Source organism: Alligator mississippiensis, chromosome 1 (assembly GCF_030867095.1).
Source record: "Alligator mississippiensis isolate rAllMis1 chromosome 1, rAllMis1, whole genome shotgun sequence".
Lineage (NCBI taxonomy): Eukaryota > Metazoa > Chordata > Crocodylia > Alligatoridae > Alligator > Alligator mississippiensis.
The window spans coordinates 234,022,640-234,045,464 of NC_081824.1; the positions used below are offsets into that span (position 1 = coordinate 234,022,640).

General features: G+C 46.7%; 1 protein-coding gene across 1 annotated transcript in view; it reads right to left on the bottom strand.

Annotated features, from left to right (window-relative positions):
• Positions 1–11,694: 11,694 nt before the first annotated feature.
• Positions 11,695–22,825, bottom strand: part of ACSS1 (acyl-CoA synthetase short chain family member 1) — a 74,009-nt gene continuing 62,878 nt past the window's right edge. The window contains exons 12-14 of the mRNA XM_059720263.1: positions 21,158–21,221; positions 20,519–20,637; positions 11,695–16,524 (exon numbers count right to left, since the gene is read on the bottom strand). Of these exons, the coding sequence (XP_059576246.1) occupies positions 16,348–16,524; positions 20,519–20,637; positions 21,158–21,221 (360 nt within the window). The 3' untranslated portion in view covers positions 11,695–16,347. The remainder of the gene's footprint in view (positions 16,525–20,518; positions 20,638–21,157; positions 21,222–22,825) is intronic.

Here is a 22,825-nt window from a genome sequence, read left to right on the forward strand (position 1 = left end):
CATACAAACTATCATCTAACCTAGGGGTTGGCAATGTTTTTGGGCACAGTGCCAAAAACACCTGCACCCTTGACTTGTAAAATGTTGGCGTGCCAGGGGCAGATGGTGGGGGAGCCATGAGGGACCCAATCCTTGTTGTGGCAACACAGCCCCAGCCCCTTCCCTGCTGTCTTTTAGACCCCTAAAATTTTTTGAATGGAGGTGACCCCTTTGGAAATTTCAGATGGAGAGGTGGACCCCTTTGAATTGTAAGTGTGGGCATTCACATACATTTGATTGATCATAATAATCTTTTGCAGACCCCTCAGACACAGTCTATGAATCCCCAGGGGTCCTTGAGCCTGTACTTTTTAACATCTTTATTAATGATGTAGACACTAGTATCAGAAGGAGACTGACCACGTTCGCCAATGACACCAAACTTTGAGGTAAAGCATCCACACCTAAGGATAGGCTGGTAATCCAGGCCAACCTAGACAGGCTCAGAAAATGGGCAGAAGAAAACCTGATGGCATTCAACACTGAAAAATGCAAGGTACTCCACCTTGGGGAAAAAAACCTGCAGCACACTTATAGGCTCAGCAGTGCTATGCTTGCTAGCACTGTGGCTGAAAGGGACTTGGGGGTCATGATTGACCACAAGATGAATATGAGCCACCAATGCGATGTCGCAGCTGGTAAAGCGATCAAAATTCTGCCTTGCATCCCTATATGCTTCTCAAGCAAATCCCAGGATGTCATCCTCCCACTGTACTCGGCATTGGTGAGGCCGCAGCTGGAGTACTGCATCCAATTCTGGGCTCCACAATTTAAAAAGGATGTGGAGAAGGTTGAGAGAGTCCAGAGGCAAGCTACATACATGATCAGAGAGCAGGAGAACAGGCCCTATGATGAGAGGCTGAGAGCTATGGGACTCTTCAGCCTGGAAAAGTGCAGGCTCAGGGCGAACCTGGTGGCAGCCTATAAGTACATAAGGGGTGTGCATCAGGATCTGGGGTAACACCTGTTCACCAGAGTGCCCCAATGGATGACAAGGTCCAACAGTCACAAACTCCTCCAAGACCGTTTCAGGCTGGACATAAGGAAAAACTTTTTTACTGTCCAAGCCCCCAGTGCCTGAAACAGACTGCCACCAGAGGTGGTGCAAGCACCTACTCTGGACTCCTTTAAGAGACATTTGGACATTTATCTTGCTGGGATCCTTTGACCCCAGCTGACTTCCTGCCCCTGGGGCAGGGGGCTGGATTCGATGATCTTCCGAGGTCCCTTCCAGCCCTAATGTCTATGAAATCTATGAAATCTATGATGCGGTTGTCATAACCCAATGATTTTTAGTGCCTCGGCACATTGGAATTTTCCCGCCACATGGAGCTTTCTTTGCACGGTGGATTTCTCAGCTGCAGAGAGAAGACCCCGGTGCAAAAAGCTCCCGCCACATGCATGCAAATTAGTGTCCCACTATTGGTCAATTCTAAATTATTCCTACGTGGCAGCTAGCAATTGGCTCGCTAGCCGTATAAAAGGTTAGAGCAGTTTCCGCCCAAGTTGGAGGACTCCACAACCATCTCGTGGGGAACTCTGAGCACGCTGTGGAGCCTAGCAAACTCCGCGTGTGTCTTGGAGGAGGACATAAAGGCCTGATCAGCTTTTAGCCACTCCCCGTCATAGTGGAAAATTTGACGTACCCCCGTGTGAAGCGCTCGTGGAGTTGTACATCAACGACTCATCTCGGTTCGGTGCGGTTCGGAAGAGATCTCACTTGTGTTTGTTTGTGTGCAACTGCAACTCAAGCAAGTTTCTTTCCTGCACTGTGACCATCGGCAGTGTAAGTAAAGCTTTCTTTGTAAAACCAATACGCTTCCATGCCTAACTCCACTCCGTCGTGGAAAAACCCCACCTGACGGTCCGGGCTACTGGCCATAGCCTCAGACCGCCCTCAGTCCCGACATGGCGTCACAAACAGGATGCGGGGAAGACACAACGGAGTTAGAGCTAGTGAAAAACTGCCCTTGGCGCAGTGGAAAACGGCATGTAACAGACGCCGAAGAATTAGAGGTGCATACTGCTTACCATCAGGCGGGCGGAACGGGTGAAAGGCCCATCAGCGGCTACTTTTTGCTAAAGGGAGAAGAGAAGGTAGTGCATCTTCACCCCAGAGCTTTCGGGTGTGTGATGGGTGGAGAGCGGGTCCTATTTAGATCCCAAGAGGAAGGGGGCACCGTATCCTCGGTCCGAGTGAAACCGGTGGGTGCAGTGGACCCGACCCTCGACCCAAAGTATACCCGCTGCCTGCGATATGTGCAGGAGACGGAAGACCAGTTTACTCCCCAAGCAGTGTTGTCTAGATTGAGGAGCCGCGAGCTCCTGTCCGATCTCCGTGAGAGTTTGGAGACAGAAGGACGCGCCGCAGCTGAAAGGGCAGCCCCGAAGTACGACAGGGGAAAAATTTTAAGTGCAATGGTCCATGCTATGACAACTCTCATGCGGGAAAATGCAAGTTTGAAAGCCCAGCTGCTCGCAACCGTTCAGGCAGCTAAAGATGCGGCTGTGAGAGAGGATCTTGAGATGCCATTTCAAGATGGTGCCGAGCAAGAAGGGAGCCACGCGGAGGAGCCGGAAAAGATGGGCGGAGCTTCAAAAGACTGAGCGAGAATCCATCCAGCAGTCCCGCCCACTGAAGTGACGTCGCCTCCGGCGGCCCCGCCTTCTTGCCGCAGGGAGGGAGCATCGAGCGGAGAAGAGCATCCGCCCCTCCTACCAGAATCAGTAATGGCTCTAGCAGCAGTTCGCCCTGTGACACCGACCTGCCAGGCAACTGATCCATCGAGTGCAGCTTGTACTACCACCTACCGTGCTCATACTCGGACTGAGTTGCAGGAACTGTACGAGAAGTCAAAGATCAAACCTGAAGAGACCCTAGCCGTATGGATGGGACGCCTAGTTGTGGAATTTGGGTCTGACTTGCTGGACTTGGAGGAAGCAAGTTTCCTGATCTGGTGGGCCTCGTGGAGCGGAGGGCATGCCATCGACATCAACACAGTGACATTCAACGTTCATTGGCCCATTCTGCTTCCGGCGCTTGCCGCAGGACAAGTCGGTCGGGAATCTCACGCATGGCATGATGGACAGACGGAGAAAGCCAGCGTGGAGCAGCTTTTGCTGGCCATGGTCGGGATCTCGTACTACTCCTGGAACCCCAGAGCATGTGTACTGGGACTGACATCATCCCAGCAGAGAGGGCCGTGGCCTCACCGCTATCTGCGAAATCCTGGGACAGTTCCAATCAATTTAAACAGTGTGAAAGCCTGTGTTGAGGTCTATGGAGGAAAGAACACCATCGTCATCCGGATTTTCCTCAACCCAATGGTTGGTCAACCTGCAAGCAACCTTTTGCGTCAGCTTTCACAATTGCGCATCCTCATGAAGTCAAAAACACCCAGTGACTGGGAGCATCGATCCACTATATACCCGATCGAAGCTCAGGGCACAAGCCATAGCGAATCTGATCATCAACCGTTGCCACAGAGAACGCCCGAAGAGCGAATCATGTTTGGGTTCCTCATAAACCATTCTGGGCTCACCAAATGACAGCTCTGAGTCCTGGGAGACGCAGGCCAATGGCAACTGGCTTATGAACTGGGTTTTCAGTATCCAGACAAGCTAGACGAAGACTCCTCGACGTTGTCATCGACATTTTCGTCTTGCTGAGCGTGGATAAGACCCCGCGGTGTTTGCCATCCACTTCCGCGTTGGTTGTATCCACGAGCGTGCAAGAGAAAAATCGTCCAGAGCGGAGCTGTGCCCGAGCACCTGTATTGTGTGCTGTGAAAAGCGGGAAGCGGCGACAAATCTTGCTGACTGCCCTATCGCGCGCGGTTCCATGTAAATATTGTAATATAGGTTAATTTATCGTTTTGAAGATTTTCTTTTTTACAGGTCCAGGACTCAAAGTGTGTGGTGGAGGGAAGTCCCGAGAGAGAGACGGAGAACATCATTAAAGAAGCGAGAACTGGACTTGTGACTTCGCCATGACGCCTACTGAAGTCCTGATAGTTGAATTTCTTGTTATGAACATAATTATGTGTCTGTGTGTTAGTGCCGGCTATTATCTGATTCAGTCCTTAGAGGACAAACTTATTTTGTTGTCTGAATTTGTGTTTAACCATTTAACTTATGAACCAGCCGAGAGAGCTCATAACGACTCAAACAACACGCATGTGGTTTAAAATTCCAGCTGTGCCATCGGCAAGGGGGCATGTCATAACCCAATGATTTTTGGTGCCTCGGCACACTGGAATTTTCCCACCACATGGAGCTTTCTTTGCACGGTGGATTTCTCAGGGGCAGAGAGAAGACCCCGGTGCAAAGAGCTCCCACCATGTGCATGCAAATTAGTGTCCCACTATTGGTCAATTCTAAATTATTCCCACATGGCGGCTAGCAATTGGCTCGCTAGCTGCATAAAAGGTTAGAGCAGTTTCCGCCCAAGTTGGAAGACTCCACAACCATCTCGTGGGGAACTCTGAGCACGCTGTGGAGCCTAGCAAACTCCGCGTGTGTCTTGGAGGAGGACAGAGAGGCCTGATCAGCTTTTAGCCACTCCCCGTCATAGTGGAAAATTTGACATACCCCCATGTGAAGCACTCGTGGAGTTGTATATCAACGACTCATCTCGGTTCGGTTCGGAAGAGATCTCACTTGTGTTTGTTTGTGTGCAACTGCAACTCAAGCAAGTTTCTTTCCTGCACTGTGACCATCGGCAGTGTAAGTAAAGCTTTCTTTGTAAAACCAATACGCTTCCATGCCTAACTCTACTCCGTCGTGGAAAAACCCCACCTGACAGTCCCGGCTACTGGCCATAGCCTCAGACCGCCCTCGGTCCCGACAGAGGTTAGCAAGGTTTGGTGTTTGTTTGAAGTCTAGGATGGGTGGTTCTGGGAAGATCTCTTTAAGAGTTGGGTCTCCTTCTAGTATGGGTTGCAATTGTTTGAGAATTTTTTGTATAGGTTCGAGGGAGAAGTGATATGTCATAACCAGCCGTATGTGATTTGTGGGAGCTTTCCTTCTGTACTGCAGCAATTCTTCTCATGGTATCCGGGTGGCTCTTTCAAATATGGAATCTATCTTCTTGAATGAGTGCCCTTGTTGAGTGAAAACCTTTCTAAGATTAGTGAGGTGGCAATCCCAGATGTTCTCCTCAGTGCAAATTCAGTGGTATCTGAGGGCTTGGCTGTATATCACATCTTTCTTGGTGTGTTTAGGGTGATTGCTGGTTTTGTGCAGATGTGTATGTTGGTCTGTGAGTTCCTTGTATAACGTGGTCTGTATTTTACCATTCTGGATACTGATCATTGTGTCTAAAAAGAAGATGTTAGTGCTGGAGTATTCATGAGATAGGCAGATGGAGGGGGGATGATTGTTGAATTTCTGAAGGAACTCAATCAGAGATTGCAGGTTTTCAGGCCAAATGATGAAGATGTCATTGATATATCTTAAGTATAGCAAGGGTTTGATGGTATAGCCCTTGAGGAATTCTTCTTCCAGATGGCTCATAAAAAGGTTGGCATACTGTGGGGCAATTTTGGTGCCCATAGCTGTGCCCATGGTCTGGAGGAAGTGTTGGTTATTAAAAGTGAAATTGTTGTGTGTGAAGATGAAGTTTATAAGGTCAGTAATATCTTTGGGTCTGTACTCCGAGTTGTCATCTTGCTCTTGTAGGTATGTACAGCAGGCTTGGATGCCATCCTGGTGTGGGATGTTGGTATATAAGATGGTAACATCCATGATGGCTATGAGGATGGTGCTGGGAAGGTGGTCCATGTTTTTAAGTTTTCATAGAAAGTCTGTAATGTTTTTCAAGCACTGACTTGCATTTGCTGCTGGTGTCCAGTCGTGTTGTACATTATCTCGTATTCTCCAGAGGTGTAAGAGACCAGATCTGTGTCCAGTCTTGTGCCGTACACTTCAACAAAGATGTGGACAGATTAGAAAGAATCTAGTGGAGAGCAACGCAATTGATCAGGGGCCTGGAAAACATGACATATGAGGAAAAGGGGAAAAAACTAGGCTTATTTAGAAGAGGAGACGGGGGGGGGGGAGGGGGGAGATTTGAAAATAGTCTTTAAATACCTGAAGGGTGATTATGAAGAGGATGAAGATAAACTATTCTTGTTGGCCATAGGAGACAAAACTAGGAGCAATGGCTTTAAACTGAAGCTAAATAAATTTAGGTTGGAGATTAGGAAGAGTTTTCTCACTATGAAGTGAGTTTAAGCATTGAAACAGGCTACTTAGAGAGGTTGTTGACTCTCCATCCCTGGAAATTTCCATGAGCAGGTTAGACAGACACTGGATGGGGATGATTTAGTTAGGGATGATCCTGCCTTAAGCAGGTGGCTGAAGTAGATGACATCATGAGGTCCCTTTTAGCCCTATTTTCTTATGATCCTCTGAGTGTGCCTGTCATGCAGTGCTCTGAAATGTTTCAGTGCAGACTATTGTTTTCTGGGTAAGCTAAAGTGTGGAAGTTCCTATCAGGGGAGGCTCAGCAAAAGGGTTATTCCAAAAATCTTTTAGGTGCATCTCAGGATTAAGTAAAGATGCTCTAAGACTTTTAGCTTATGAGAACAGCTGTTTGCAGCAAGCTCCAACTAGTAGAGACCCATACCTCTAGTACTGACATATAAAAAGGTTAGGTTCTCATCCAGAGTGAGTTAAAAGGACAAGCACACCAGTGCTTTCTAGCTTTACATGGAAGAGAACCACTTATGAGATGGCTAAGAACATCCTTGAAAGATTCAGAAGGTTCTTGTGAGGTTGTAAATTCAGATGGGCGTGTGTGTGTGTATGGATTTTCAGTGGAGGTACATGTGCCAAAACAGACTACCATTGAACAAATGGTAACTGTAATGGTCTAATTATGATTTTCATGGTGGCATCAAGCTGAACATCCACATATATGATTTCTGAGCTGCCTGCCCATGCTGATATGCAACATTCAGCATATCTATGCTAAAGTTACTGTTCAAAATGTGGAGATATCAGCACCTTCCTTTCTGCCTGTGGGTTTTTAGACAAAGCCAATCCTGGCATTCACCTTTTCCAGATGGCTTATAAAAGTCAAGCTTCTCTCTAAAGTTACTCCCTAGTGCTTTGGGTAAGGCCCACTGACAGCAGAAGAGATGCTGAGTGGTCCCTTGGTAATGTATGTTGTGTCATTCATGGCAGTGACAAGTTCCTAGCCAGGAATTTTGCCTCAAGCAGCTTATTTATAGTCTGCAGCACAAGTTTATTGTGGAACAATAACATCAGCATTTTCACCTTGTGAACTCCTGGGAGGTAGGCACACTTAGCATGTGACAACACTTCCACATTAATTTAGTATGCTTTCCTCTCCCTGTCACCTTGAAAAGCATGCATCTGTGGGAAGCAAAATTTCCAATTACTGCAAGCTATGCTGGAGCCTGCAAACAAACTATACCACCTGCAAGCAATGGGTTAGGGACCACTGGCTTAGGGTGTAACCACTCTACAAAGTGTCAGTATCCTTGAAGTTTGAGTGCAGGTTATCTAGGGCTGCTGAGTATGTATTCTGGTTGCTAGTGTGTAGTGAAACTCATACTAGCTTGTCTTTGCTGCAACTGCTACCCCTCCTGCCTCCATGAAAATAGCATGGATATGCCAACTGTGCTGCTGTCACCTGTTCCTTTTTGCTAGCCGAGTAGGCCCTAGTGAATGGATAACTTTTGTACAAAAATTCTGGTCTGACATCAACTGCAAACAGTGCAGGCAAATCTCAGAAACAAAAAGCCTATTTATTCAATACCCAGTTCTATAGTATTTAAATGGACTGTTACCTTGGCATCCACTAGATGGTACTAATATGCTGAATTGATAGGCCTAAGTGCCTCTGTCAAGTTCTTGGATAGCTACTTGGCTAAACAGAAAAACTGAAGCAGCCCAAAGCATCACAAGGTAACATCTTGGCCCATTAAACCTAATGGCAAAACTCCTATTGACTGCAATGAGGCCAGGTGAGTTAGAGAAATGGGGAAGAAATGTCCTCTCTTCCATGTAAAGCTAGAAAGCACTGATATGCTGGTCCTTTTAACTCACTCTGGATGAGAACCTAACCTTTTTACACATGTCAGTACAAGAGGCATGGGTCTTTGCTAGTGGGAGCTTGCTGCAAACAGCAAGGCACTGCATCACAACATGGATCTATGAGTACTGGCTGCTTCAACTGTCTTCTTTGTGCAAGATCCTTCCAGGGTTTCAGCAGGAAGATGCAAACATTGCTACCAAGCTTACTGTGCTCAACAACGGTGAACTCAAATGCACTGCACTGCCCCAGGGAGATGCCTTGGAAACCAGAAACAATGTAAGCGACATCCATTCAGTACCATGAATGGGTAATTAGCACTGCTAAGTGACAGGACCAATTAGCTTGTCCCTAAGCTAATTAGCCTTCAGGACACAGAGCAGGCTACGCTACTTCATGTTTAAGAGACACCCTGCATGGGGCAGCAATGTGTTTGAAGGCACTATTCTCAGCAACGGTAAATTTGCCATGCAGATGTGGTGACTCATATTTTATTCTCCAATCTTACCTGCCTGCTTCATCTCTCAGCTTCCCCAGACCATTAATAAGCCATCTAAGAGTCTGAAAACATCTTTGATTGTTAACAGGTTTTGGCTCCTTTGGGAATGAGGTTGTAAATTCAGTGAGAAGAATGAAGTGGCATCAGCGTGGCGCTGTCCAATGCATTAACAATACAGAAATGACACTTCTCAAGTTTAAACTAATAGGAAATTGAGGCCAGGAACAGTGAAGAGTTCAGGGTTTGGCAGGTAATAATAAAGGCAATCTGGTAAACACACTTCTGAACCAGCTGCCTTCGGTATTGCTCAGGGAGATGGGATGTGAAGGTTTTCACCCATCCTGTTTTGAATTCAGTTAGTCTTGGTGGTGACTGGGAGCTGAGAGAAGCAGGTGAACTCCAACTCCCTCCCAGTGGCTATCAGTCCACATAAACAGGTGCCTCAGCAACTGGTATATCTGTGAACCTTGATGTCAGGAGGGAGGCTGTCCTTACACTTTTCCCATGTGGTAGGGCTGTAGTGTACCACTTGTTAACTCCACAGAGCTGAGGGCCAGAGGACCTAAGGGACAGGCCCAGGGTCTCACAGGAAGTCCCTATCATGGAAGGAAATTGAGTCCGGGTCTTTCATGGCCCAAGCCAGTGCTCTTAGCAACTGTCATGTCAGGATACAAATGGCCTGGTATGGGTCACTTGAGGATTGAGGTGCCAACCAGGGTGGGGCGAGTGAGTGGAATCTGAGATCGAACTGTGTCAGGAAGCCAGCAGGTCAATCCAAGAGCAGGGTCTAGGAGCAAGTTGAGTCAAGAAACCAGGAGATCAGAAAGAGTGAAGTCCTGGAAAAAGCTATGTAAAGAAGCCAAGAAAAGCAAAGCTGAGGAGCAAGCCAGAGGGAATAGCAAAGCAGTCTTGAATCATGTTGTCCTGTTCCCCACACTCCCTGTACTAGGTGAGAGGTTTATATGGGGAAAAATGGAGGGGTCAGCTGACCCCAGCTGGCCACTTCAGTGACAGGGAGGGGGTGGAGGGTTAGGCCATGCTAGAGACTTCATGCCAACCTGGGTGGCAGGGTGGAATGAGTGGCTGTGCAGCCAGACTGAGGTCCCAGGTTTTAGCCCACACCTGACAGCAGCCCGGCTCTTGTAGTCTAGGCAAATAAACCAATTGAAAGGACAGAGGGGCTTAGCTAACCTTTTACCTACAAGTCAGTTTCTCCAAAATGGGGTGAGGCACATTAACTGTGCAGAGGGAGAACTGGCAATTGCAATCTATACAAATAATTCTTTAATTGCTCCATTAAGCTATGATAGTCCTAATCAATGCTGCAACCAAGAGTTACTAGATTACAGGTTGCTCCTATTTGGACTGTTTCTTAGTGACAGTGCTCATTCTTGTAATACAGCATCCTCCACCGCACGGCTGCACTGATGGGATTGTCAAAAAAACAGCTTACTTCTTTTACCTAAAATGTAGGGGGAAAGGGGCTAGAAGGCCCTTAGGAAGTCATCTAGCCTAACCTCCTGCCCTATCTGTGCCTGTGGTGCTCAGCCTTCGGCCGGTAGGCCAGACCTGGCCTATGGCTCTCCCCACAGGCCTGGAAATTTGGCAGCAGTGACAGCATTACTTACTGCTTCTGTTGCCAAATTTCTGGACCTGTGAGGAGCCGTTGGCCAGATGATAGCCCTATAAACTAGATCAGGCCAGCACACAGGGTTAGGCCAGCACACAAGGCCTGATCCAGGCATGCAGGGTCAGGACACTGCACAGGGCCCAATCTGGGCATGTAGGGTCCAATCCAGGTCAGGCTGACATGTGAGGGCAGATCCAGGCACATAGGCTTTTATTGGGCGCACAGGCCTGATCCAGACATGCTGAGTCAACACCCACAGGCTGACCCCATGCACCACTTGTGCGTGTGGGATCCAGCCTGCAGACCAGCTCCACACCTTCCATCCAGCCCATAGCTGAATAGGCTGAGCACCACTGGTCTACACTATCCCAGACAACTTTGTCCCACCTCCCCTTAAAAGCTTCCAGTGATGGAGACTCCACCATCCCTCAGGAATCTGTTCCAGTGCTGAACCACTCTCAGAGTAAGAGTTAGAAAGTAATCAGATTGCTTGTCAGGGTGACTGTTTAACCCCATTTCTGAAATCAGGTGTGTGACTAGTTACTGCACCCATAATTGGTTCCTGTCACAATCCCACATGGAGCTGATATTCAGGCTGAAGGCACAGCCAGTCTTCCATGATACAAAGGATCATTGCCAGAAAATGAATCACCACAGCAGCTTCAGAAAACACAGTAGGCAGGAAAAAATAAAATTCTATTTTAAACCCATAATGCAGCTCACCATTCCCAGGTGATGCTTTTGTGTCTTGTAGGAGCTGTGAATGCAATTGGACATGTATCTAAATAAGATTGTAGGATAGCTAAGCTGCTGGAATGAAACTAAATACCTTGGGGAACCAGTTAATAAACATACACAATATATACTTAGCTGTGTTAGTTCAACAGTGCTATACTTGAATAGTGGTATTCAATGAGTTAATGACATCCTCACTGGAGACAACCTATCCCTGGAGACCTGCAGTAGCATAAGGGGAGAGGGGTGATCAGGGCAGCAGTATCAGGCACCACTGCCTGTGTGAGGCCACAAAAATATCCATAGCTATAGTGGCAGCTGATTGCACTACTATAATCAGCACCACAGCAGCTGGCACTGCCCCAAGCGTCACGCGGCTGCCCTGCTATGTCTCTGCAGAAATGTGTTGTACTGCTGGCATTTGCAAATTTTACATAGCCTTTGGTCAAATAGTACCTTACTTCCATCTGCTAAAGGTGGCTTCTAACAGCTACAAGTTCACTTGTCTCAGAAACTCTCTGCCCTTTTCGAAAAAGTCCTTTTTCTTTTATGTCATTTGTGGATCAGACTTTGCAGTCTGTAAAACTCCAAGGGCTCCTTATAATGAAACAAGTCAGTTGTACAGGCTTGTCCAAATTCATTAACAACAAAAAATCCCCTGATTTCCTCCACCCTGGATGGTGGAGGGTGGAGGTAAGTGAAAGAAAATCTCAGACCTAGGGTCCGAACTAGCTTCAAATTAATTCACTTTATTGTTTTTTCACTAGAAATAAGTCCAAAGTCAGAACAAGAACTCCTCCCCTTTTCTAGCTCTGTTTTGCAGTGAAAGTTTTGTGGTGGAGATGCAATTTTAGCAGCAGATTTGTTGCTTGGATTGCGGTTTAATTCATTTTGATCTCATACGTTTGGGCGCCTATACACATGCAGTGTGTATAGATTGCAGTGTGTCAGAGCAGACTCAATTAATCAAGGCTGCTGGAGTGTTGTAATTACTGCACTCTATCAGACTCCAGCGTCATATGCATCAGCATCCCCACACTGAAAAATGGCAGTGGGGGTGCTTTAACTAAAGCTTGTTCAATAAGCTTTAGTTAAATCACCCCCACCACCATTTTCCAGTGCAGGGATGCTGATACACATGATGCTCCTGAAGTTTTAATCAGAGCAGCTCTTGGACCTGCTCTAATTAAAGCCCCCCTCCCCTGCTTCCTGGAGCATGTGTATAAATGCCCTTTTATTTTGAAAAGCATGTAATGTATAACCAGACCTAAATAATCAGTCAAGGCAAAACTGAGCATTAGGACCAGAAATCCTATGTTTTTTGCTAATCTGTTCTGTATTTACCTCTCATCTGTAAAAAAAAAAAAACAAAGATTTTTCTCCAGTAAGTGTAACAGAATCATGATCTCTGTCATTGGTACATTATAAACATTTATGCCTACAGTAGGAAAAAGGCAGCATGGCTAAAAGTCATTGGCAGAAAGAGTGGAGAAATTAAACAGGTGCAAGCTGGACATAAACACATGGGTTAACAGGAAACATTTTGTTACTACTAGGCTCTAAGGCTAGACCCAGAATTTGTAGACAATGCAAAGCCTTAATTTTCTTTTTTCATTTCCTGTTGTCCCTTCAATTAAAAAAAACAAAGTATCAAAGTGACTTAGAATCTTGTTCTTTGATGATACATCAGCTACAACAATTTTTTTTTTTTTTTTTTTGCACATCAAAAGTCCAAGAGCTTATTTTGCACCATACGGCATGTAAAAGATCCTGGTACCTTTGCTTTGATTTTATAGTAGATCTGTGCTGTTCTCCCATTTTCCAATGTATTTCTTGTACCCAGCTATTCCCCTCTGGGATCGGTCCCAAGCACAGAAAGGCCTAAGGACTTTGGAAGCTTCATATAATCTAATATTCTAGGGAAGGAAATAAGTACATTTGAGGGCTCTGATCCTGGAACCTGAGCCAGGTAGACAAACCATCCTGAAACCCCACTGACTTCAGTGGGGTTGTGTGAGTGTGACCACTGGCCTACACAGAGCAGCTTTCAGAACCAAGGCTAAAGCATGCTGAAAGATCAGGGGTATTATCCTTCATCCCTGCCTGTGTTGCAAGTCAGAGCATACATTTTAATTAGAAGGGATACTGGTTTTCTCAGATTTAAAAAAATCCCCAATTTTCAGATTAGAAAAAGTAACCCCAAATCCACATTTTTCTGTGATTAAAATGAAACACTGCTAATATACTGCTATATATCGAGAGGTGTTTCATTTTAGTCATGGACAAATGTGGATTTGGGGTTACTTTTTTAATATGAAAACTGGGGATTTTTTTAAATCAGGGAAAACCAGTATCCCTGTGGCACCAAGGCAATAGGGAGTTGCATAGTATTTCATGTATATTAAGTGTAAAACTCTGCCTTACTTTGGGGCTGCAGTTTATGCTGGCAACGTATCTGCTAGGAGATCAGAACCAAAATAGAATTTTGCCTGTTGCATATTTACACAATATGGGAAGGACATTTCTGGGAGCAGTCCTAGCCTACTGTTGATTTCAAACTGTTAAAGGGGAGCACCTCTGAACCTCTGGCCTCTTGTCCCTGGGGATTCCCAGGGATCTGGGGGGGATCTATCAGGGATGAAAGGAGTGTCACACTCAGCTTGTCCTGCTTCAGAGTGGGAATACTCTGAAGAACTGCTCCAGACAGGAGTGATCTTACTAACTGTGCTGCATTAGAATTGCAGCCACTAGTGACAATAAACTTGTCTGTTTTTCTGATATGCAAAGGTACAAAGTTCACTCTCATCTACAAACCATGAGTTATGTGAAACAGGCAGACTGTGGTCTGAGAAGGCAGATTCCACCATAACTGCTGGAGCTTTGCTTCCACAGTCAGTGACCTGGCATCATAGCCCCTTGTGGCCTAGCAGCTCACAGCTATCCTCTCCATAGTGTTGCAGACAAAATGTGCCGTTTAGTCTGCAACTCAGGGTGTGGTTGGTTTCAGGGATTGAGCGCTGACCAATCATGTGTCCCTTTGTAAAGCCAGTCCTGGTTTAGCCCAAGTGAGGTCTGTGCTAGGGTTCCAAAACGCAGCTTAACAGCTCCAAATGGCCCACAGCAACAATGGCATCACTTAATGATTTTCAACCAGGTGCTGCAGAAACCTGGGCTGCCTTGAGATCCTTTTAAGCATGGCATAATAGGACATGCAAGGTGAGCACTGTTAGGTGTGCAAATACGATTCACAAGGTAAACCCAAAGATTTCAAATAGGAATCCGTAATGTCAAAACGATTCTGCCCTACTGTAGGCTTTTTGAGTTCTTTGCAACAGAATAATTGCTCTAGTATTTATCTGTAGTGAAAAAATAGAGTGAAAACTAAGCTGGTATTTTCTGAGGGGTGCCTTGAGCCTAAGGAGGTTGAGAACCACTGACTTAAACATTTGATGTAGATGCTGTTCATGAAGCACTAAGCAGGCTTATGCCCATATCAAGTCCTTGGACCAGCAAAGCTCCCTTAAAAAAAATGAAGATGATCAGACCCACAGAGTGTATTTTAACCCCTTCATGGGCAGAAGGAATGAGGGAAATTTTTTTTATCAACCAGTGCAGTTGCAGGTGAGCCCTCCTGAATGCCTAATGTAAGGCACTATGCAAATAAAACAGCTATACCAACTCAGATGTATTTGCATGGCTATAAAAGAAAGTATTTTCTTGCAGCTTGTCCCCATTCCCTCAGCTTTTGGTTCCTGCTGTACCAAGACTATACTCCTCAAGTTGTTTAACAGTATGTGCCTTCCTCTTGCACTCAATGGAACCCAAGTCAGAGCTCTGCCTTCAGCTCTGCAGATAACCCTTCCCGTGGGAGTAGAACAGAAAGGTGAGCTAGCATTTGCATAGCACTGGAAACCAACAAGGGTACAGGAACAGAATGATACCCTGGTCTCCTGACTTATATCTGAGCCCTCTCAAGTACTTTCAGAATTAGGTCCTGCTGTACTGGTGAGGCAGGGTTCTCCTTCTGGGGATGAGAATTCTCAGTACTGAAGAGACTAGCCCAAGGTCACAGGGAGTTTGTTCCACTGGCACACCTACCAGCTGCAGCCTGCCTGTCCAGTTTTCCAAGGGTGAACAGCTGCCAGGCAGATCCTCTGTACAGTAGTGTGGCTAGCAAAAACCATGCTAATGCACTAATGAACAGTAAATTAGTCCAATGGGCATTACGTGTTATAGAAAAAGTATTAATCTGTGCTAATGCACAGTAGCACCAATCATGGCACATTAAGTTAGTACCTGTTATTACAGGTACTAAACCTAATATATCATCATTACAGCGCATTAATGAACATGTAGACAAAACCTACTGTCTCTCAAAAAATCCAGCCTGGTGTCTGAGTTTCTAAAGGTCACATCTAACTATGAAGGACTGAATTCCTGCTTTGGTATGCAATCCACCTAAGTGAGCAGCTCACTGAGGAGGTCTGGGGTGATGGGGGAAAGATGGAATGGCTTTGGGGCTAACACCCACGATATCGAGTTTCAATTTCTACCTCTGACACGGAGCCACATCGCTGATATGTGAAGTGCCATAGGGTTTAGGGTAAGCTAGAAGTGAGTGTTACCATCCACAGTATCTGGAAGGGTTCAAGTTTATCAGTGATCACACAGGGATGGAGGCAACACCACCTTGAAGAAAAGTGTGGGAATCCCTGGCTTCCAAACTGGCTGTTTTGAACCAAGTGTAGCCATGCCTAAAAGCATAATTGGGTGCCAAAGCAAATTTGTAATAACAATCAGCCTGTCTAATCCATTAACCTTTTCTTTCCCATTTCACAGATAATGTACATGAAATATGTACTATAGTATACAGCACTGCTGAAAAGGCACAACTGTTGCTATTAAATACAACTACTTGAACTTGGAGGCCCAAGTCAACATGAAAAAGTGAACAAGTGTTTCTCTGCTACCATGTCTGGAAAGCAGTATTGCTTCAAGGATCAAAAAGTTAACCCCATCTCAAGAGTCAAGGCTACATTACCAATGGGTTGTTTTAATGTAGCTAGTGGAAATCCCAAAATGCTGCTCCATATCCTCCCTAAAATAGTGCAAAGACACTTTCTTATGGCAAATTGATTAAGGCAGGTATCCTGGATATTCCTAACAGGTTATGTTTCACTCTTGGTATTTCACAGTTTCCAAGAAAACAGAGAGGGCAGCTGTGTCTATGATAGGTCATACCACACATTGTGAGAAGCAGCAGCATCTTGTTCTCCTTCAAATGAGAGGAATTTGGTGACAAGCCACAAAAGAACTATGTTGTATGGCCGATTCTTGATGTTCCTTTGAATTTCCATTGGCAAGAGACTCCAGAACTCCATATTATGATGTCCGCTGTTCACTTTTGTATTTTTCATAGGCATCCAATATTTCTGTGATGACACTTGGATCTTCCAGCGTGGTGATGTCTCCCAGGTTGCTGCCTTCGTCAGCGATGATTTTCTTCAGCAACCTTCTCATGATTTTCCCTGAGCGGGTTTTAGGAAGGCGTTTCACCACCTGGTGAAAGAAACACACATCCTAGTAGGAACTAAATAGAAAGATCTGGGCAACTCCAGCTCTGAAACACTCACACTGGCACAGCCCTAAGGAGGCTCTCAGGAGCTATCTAACACTGGCTAACAATTAGTCAGCGTTCAAGATGAAGGAATACAAGTCATGTTTACTAGATTCTATCAGGCTTATTACTCTTCCTTCAGTTCTGGCACACTGGTAGTTGCTTTTGAAAAATCAGGTCACTTTACATACTAAGCAAAAAAGCTAAAACCCCCATCTTGGACAACGACCCGCACATCACGACGAGGGACATGCTCAGCTGGGATGGGCTTCACCTGTCCCCCAAAGGTAGCGTGTGTTTTCTTCCAGGTTGGCGGATCTCCTCCGGCGGGCTTTAAACTAGGCTCATCAGGGGGAGGGGAGTACGAGGGCGGGGGAAGCTATGGACCACCAAACCATGTGGCACCCACAAGGACAGCCCAGCCTGAAGAAAGAGAGCATTGGAAACCTGAAAGCCATGGGGAGACCAGCACTATGGCACAGGTAAGAAACGAGAAGGTAAGAAACAATGGGCCCCTTGGGACTCGGAGCAGGGGGGGGGCAGCAAAGGCACCAGTCGCAGGGCTCAAGTGCCTATATACTAATGCTAGGAGCATGGGAAACAAGCAGGATGAACTAGTGCTCCTGCTTGCACTAAACACCTATGACTTAGTGGGGCTAACAGAAACCTGGTGGGATTCATCCCATGACTGGGCGGTACATATTGAGGGATATAGATTGTACAGAAAGGACAGGGTGGGGAAAAAAGGGGGAGGGGTTGCGCTCTATGTCAGTGAGCAATATACATCAACCCTCATCAAGACAGAATCTGAGGTTGAGGAAGTAGAAGGATTATGGGTTAGGCTACATGGGGGGCAAGGAGAAAGGGATTTGGTGGTAGGGGTCTGCTACAGACCCCCACATCAAGGGGAAGAAAGAGATTCAGGGCTCCTGAGGCAACTCTCGGAGACCATAAAAGCTAAAGAGGCGGTAGTCATGGGGGACCTAAACTACCCGGACATCTGCTGGGAGTCACAGACAGCAAAGTCCCACCGCTCACGCAGGTTTCTAACCTGTGTACAGGACCTCCACCTGACACAGGAGGTACACAGTCCCACTAGGGGGAATGCCATACTGGATCCAGTATTGGCAACGGGGGATGACATGGTAGAGGACCTCCAGATCGGTAGCCATCTGGGGGACAGTGATCACCTAATAATAGAATTCAACATAAGATGTCGAGTGGGTAAGGTAACTAGTAGGGTGAAAGTGCTAGACTTTAGGAAAGCTGCTCTCAATGAACTCAGGCGATTAGTCAAGGACGCACTGCAGAGTAGGAGTTTTGAAGGGATGGGAGCCCAAGAAGGGTGGCTGTGCCTTAAGGAAACGATCCTTCGGGCACAAAGCAAGACGATCCCCAAGCAAGGCAAAAGAGGGAAAGGGACCAGGAGGCTTCCCTGGCTGACCAGAGAAATCCAGGACAGCCTAAGGGACAAAAGGGGAGCACATAAAAAGTGGAAACAGGGAGAGATCACCAAAGACGAATATACCTCCTCTGCTCGTGCTTGTAGGGAGGCAGTTAGACGGGCCAAGGCTACCATGGAGCTGAGGATGGCAACCCAAGTAAAAGACAACAAGAAATTGTTTTTTAGATATATAGGGAGTAAAAGGAAGGCCCAGGGAGGAATAGGACCCCTGCTAAATGGGCAGAAGCAATTGGTGACAGACAGGGGGGACAAGGCTGAACTCCTCAACGAGTTCTTTGTCTCAGTGTTCCTAAGTGAGGGACACGACAAGTCTCTCACTGGGGTTGTAGAGAGACAACAGCAAGGCGCCAGACTTCCATGCGTAGACCCTGAGATGGTGCAGAGTCACTTGGAAGAACTGGATGCCTTTAAGTCAGCAGGCCCTGATGAGCTCCATCCGAGGGTGCTGAAGGCACTGGCCGACATCATTGCAGAGCCACTGGCGGGAATATTCGAACACTCATGGCGCACGGGCCAGGTCCCGGAGGACTGGAAAATGGCCAACGTGGTCCCCATTTTCAAAAAGGGGAGGAAGGAGGACCCGGGCAATTATAGGCCAGTCAGTCTCACCTCCATCCTTGGCAAAGTCTTTGAAAAAATTATCAAGGCTCACATTTGTGAGAGCCCGGCAGGACAAATTATGCTAAGGGGAAACCAGCACGGGTTTGTGGCAGGCAGATCGTGCCTGACCAATCTAGTCTCTTTCTATGACCAGGTTACGAAACGCCTGGACACAGGAGAAGGGATGGATGTCGTATACTTAGACTTCAGGAAGGCCTTCGATACGGTATCCCACCCCATACTGGTGAACAAGTTAAGAGGCTGTGACATGGATGACTACACAGTCCGGTGGGTGGCGAATTGGCTAGAGGGTCGCACCCAGAGAGTCATGGTGGATGGGTCGGTCTCGACCTGGAAGGGTGTGGGCAGTGGGGTCCCGCAGGGCTCGGTCCTTGGACCGATACTCTTTAATGTCTTCATCAGTGACTTGGATGAGGGAGTGAAATGTACTCTGTCCAAGTTTGCAGATGACACAAAGCTATGGGGAGATGTGGACACGCCGGAGGGCAGGGAACAGCTGCAGGCAGACCTGGATAGGTTGGACAAATGGGCAGAAAACAACAGAATGCAGTTCAACAAGGAGAAATGCAAAGTGCTGCACCTAGGGAGGAAAAATGTCCAGCACACCTACAGCCTAGGGAATGACCTGTTGGGTGGCACAGAGGTGGAAAGGGATCTTGGAGTCCTAGTGGACTCCAAGATGAACATGAGCCGGCAGTGTGACGAAGCCATCAAAAAAGCCAATGGCACTTTATCGTGCATCAGCAGATGCATGATGAATAGATCCAAGGAGGTGATACTTCCCCTCTATAGGGCGCTGGTCAGACCGCAGTTGGAGTACTGCGTGCAATTCTGGGCGCCACACTTCAAAAAGGATGCGGATAACCTGGAGAGGGTCCAGAGAAGGGCCACTCGTATGGTTAAGGGCCTGCAGACCAAGCCCTACGAGGAGAGACTAGAGAAACTGGACCTTTTCAGCCTCCGCAAGAGAAGGTTGAGAGGAGACCTTGTGACTGCCTATAAGTTCATCACAGGGGCACAGAAGGGAATTGGTGAGTATTTATTCACCAAGGCGCCCCCGGGGGTTACAAGAAACAATGGCCACAAGCTAGCAGAGAGCAGATTTAGATTGGACATTAGGAAGAACTTCTTCACAGTTCGAGTGGCCAAGGTCTGGAACGGGCTCCCAAGGGAGGTGGTGCTCTCCCCTACCCTGGGGGTTTTCAAGAGGAGGTTAGATGAGTATCTAGCTGGGGTCATCTAGACCCAGCACTCTTTGCTGCTTATGCAGGGGGTCGGACTCGATGATCTATTGAGGTCCCTTCCGACTCTAACATCTATGAATCTATGAATCTGCAATCACCAACATTTAAAAAGTCTGGTCTCAGCATAAATCTGCACAGGCTGTGCACAAGAAGGTGGGCCTCCCTAGTCAGAGCATCACACAATACTGTATCTCAGCAGCAGTCAGAAGCAGGACTCAGGTCTTTGATACCCAAGCCATACCCATTGCGCTATGCTGCTTCCCCTGTAGAAAAGAAAGGGATAACCATAACTACCATGGTCATAAAGAAGGTCTGAGCAATGGGCCCAAAGGCTGGATGGCTGGATGTGTAGAACAGAGAAACTGAGGCCTCACAGCTTCTTACCACTTGCCTGTGCATATCTGAAATGAATCCTGAAGGTAGGCCTATGGGTAAGAAAACTGTTGTGCCTAGGGAAAGACAGCAACATGACCAGCAATGGACTTCTCAGGGACTCTCCTAAGGCTCCGGAGAACCTGGTCTCAGGTGGCATTACTGAGACAGGATTATTCCTGCTAAGCACAGTTACACAAGATATTTTTTACAATTACGCCTCCTAGCACTTACCAGCACATGATCAGGCACTGCATATTTTGCTATCTTGGAAGCAACTATTGCTTTGAGCTCTTGTTTAACATGTTCTGTCTGAACTGTGTCATCTTTCAACACTACGAAAGCAAAGGCACCTGGAAGGAAAGTGAACAGGGAACATGTGCTGCATGTTAGTGACTGAATTCCAGTGGAAATAAGACTAGATTGGCCATTAGTAGGGGAAGAGAAAACTGGAAAGGGACAACTGCATCATGCCCAGACAGCGGAGGGAAGTGAGCAGATGGAATGGAATCTGTCCCGACAGCTCCACATGGGGAATTACTCACCTCTCACCCCCTTGGCCTTTGCAAGTCTCTCCCTGAGGATGTCAAACTTTGGCAGCTGATGTCAAGCTACATGCCGCGCTGATGCAGCAAGAAATCTGGCCTTTAATTAGTAGGGTCCTATACCATCAAAGGCCTTGAGTATCAAGTCTAGACCCTTGAAAGGGATTGAGAAGCAGGAGGGGATAGAGCACTGGCCACAATAGTATCTGCTGGTGTGCTGAACTGGGCAATCTACCCCAGTGCTCAGTGTGCTACATAGGGCAGGAAGCTCCAAAAAAAGAGAGTTCCAGCTGACACTTCAATTCAGGACTTGTCCTTAGAGACATACCTTCTCCTTTGATCTCATGAGGGTAACCAATCACAGCTGTTTCAGGCACAGCAGGGTGTTCATCCTTTTAAAAAAAAAAAAATGGAGCAAGATATAACAAACTGCCCCTCTTTCAGACCTTGTAGCATCCAGGGGCCCATCCCAACTGTTCTGGGAAATGCAGCACTGTTAAACAAGTACAGAGTCCTTAAGGAACTCTTTTGCCATTCTAAGCATGTCTGCACCATGGGAGCAGGGTGCTCAGTCTCACTGCTGAGGAAATACGCCACTCATCTGTCCCCAATTTGATTCAAGCCCCATAAATGAGAAACTTGCATGCCCCAGAGGTGCCCCAGCCTGCCCATCTGCAGTAGGCCAGGAACTCAGATTGTGAGCACAGTGTGAGGGGTGTGACCAAGCCATCCTTCTGGCTTCCTTTCTAGAGCTGGCACACGGAGTGGAAATGGGAGTGAGTAGGCCGGGCTTATTTCCACAGCTGTATAAACATGGCCTGTGTTCCTGCTTTGAGAGCACAGTACCTGGAGGCCAGCTTCCATTCCTGCTGCAATGAGCAAGAGCTCCATGTGCCCAATTGGGTGCATCTTCATGAGACACTTTGAAAGCAGTAGACTAATTCTACTGCACATTAGCGCAGTGGGTAAAACCTGTGCTAATGAGTTAATGCACAGTAGAATTAATCTACTATGCATTAGCATCATGAAAAAAGTGTGCGCCGATGCTAATGTTCAGTAGTGCCAATTATGGTACATTAAGTTAGTACCTGTAATTATAGGTACTAAACTTAATGTGCTATAATTATAGCACATTAATGAACTTGTAGATGTGCCCACTGAAAACAGTAGGGAGTTGCCTGGGTGTGGCTGTAAAGGGCCCCATTTTTAAACAAGCATGTAGTATTTTTGACATGGCTTTCTGCAAACAAGAATAAATCTGGAAGTGAGAAGGGTCCTCTCTATCCTTGGAATGAGTGCAGCCAGAGCCTGGTGAGTGCAGCCAGAGCCTGTCACAAACCCCAAGTGCAGACCACATGGCAGGCTGCACTAGTTTGTGTAGCTTTCACAGAGAGAATCAGTGTAAATGCAGATTCCAAGCTTGAAAACAGCCTCCTTGCCAACACTGTATATGTCCTGCTGCAGCCCCAGTGATTGCTGACCCGGAACAGCTGAATCTCCAGCAGAGTCAATATCTACTCTACACCTTGGGTAACTGTTGATACTAGACTGAGGACAAAGATGCCACTCTGCATGAGCATACATCATGCATAACGTTCAGGGCAAAGTCAGGGAGAGTTAGGCTCATCAATCTTCCAATGGGAAAGGGAGGTGCTGCTTCTCTCAGTGAAAGTTTTCATTATTGAGGTATACAATAGTGGTTTATTCTGCTACAGTTCACTGTTAACACTGACAGTACTTCTACACTGATGGAGCAGATTGTGTATACAGATTGAACAAAACAGCATGTACTAATCCCAAACTGAAAAATGGGTTATGTTAGTTTAAAGTTGATTAAAACATGGAAGAAAGCCTCATTGTACCAGGCTCCTCTGAAGGGCACCCAACATGAAAATATATAGCAAGTGTTGTATTCCCTCATCCAAGAGCTATAATCAAAAATTTGCACTGGGGTGGCTAAGAGGTTTATTTGCAGAGGAGAGATTACAATCACTCC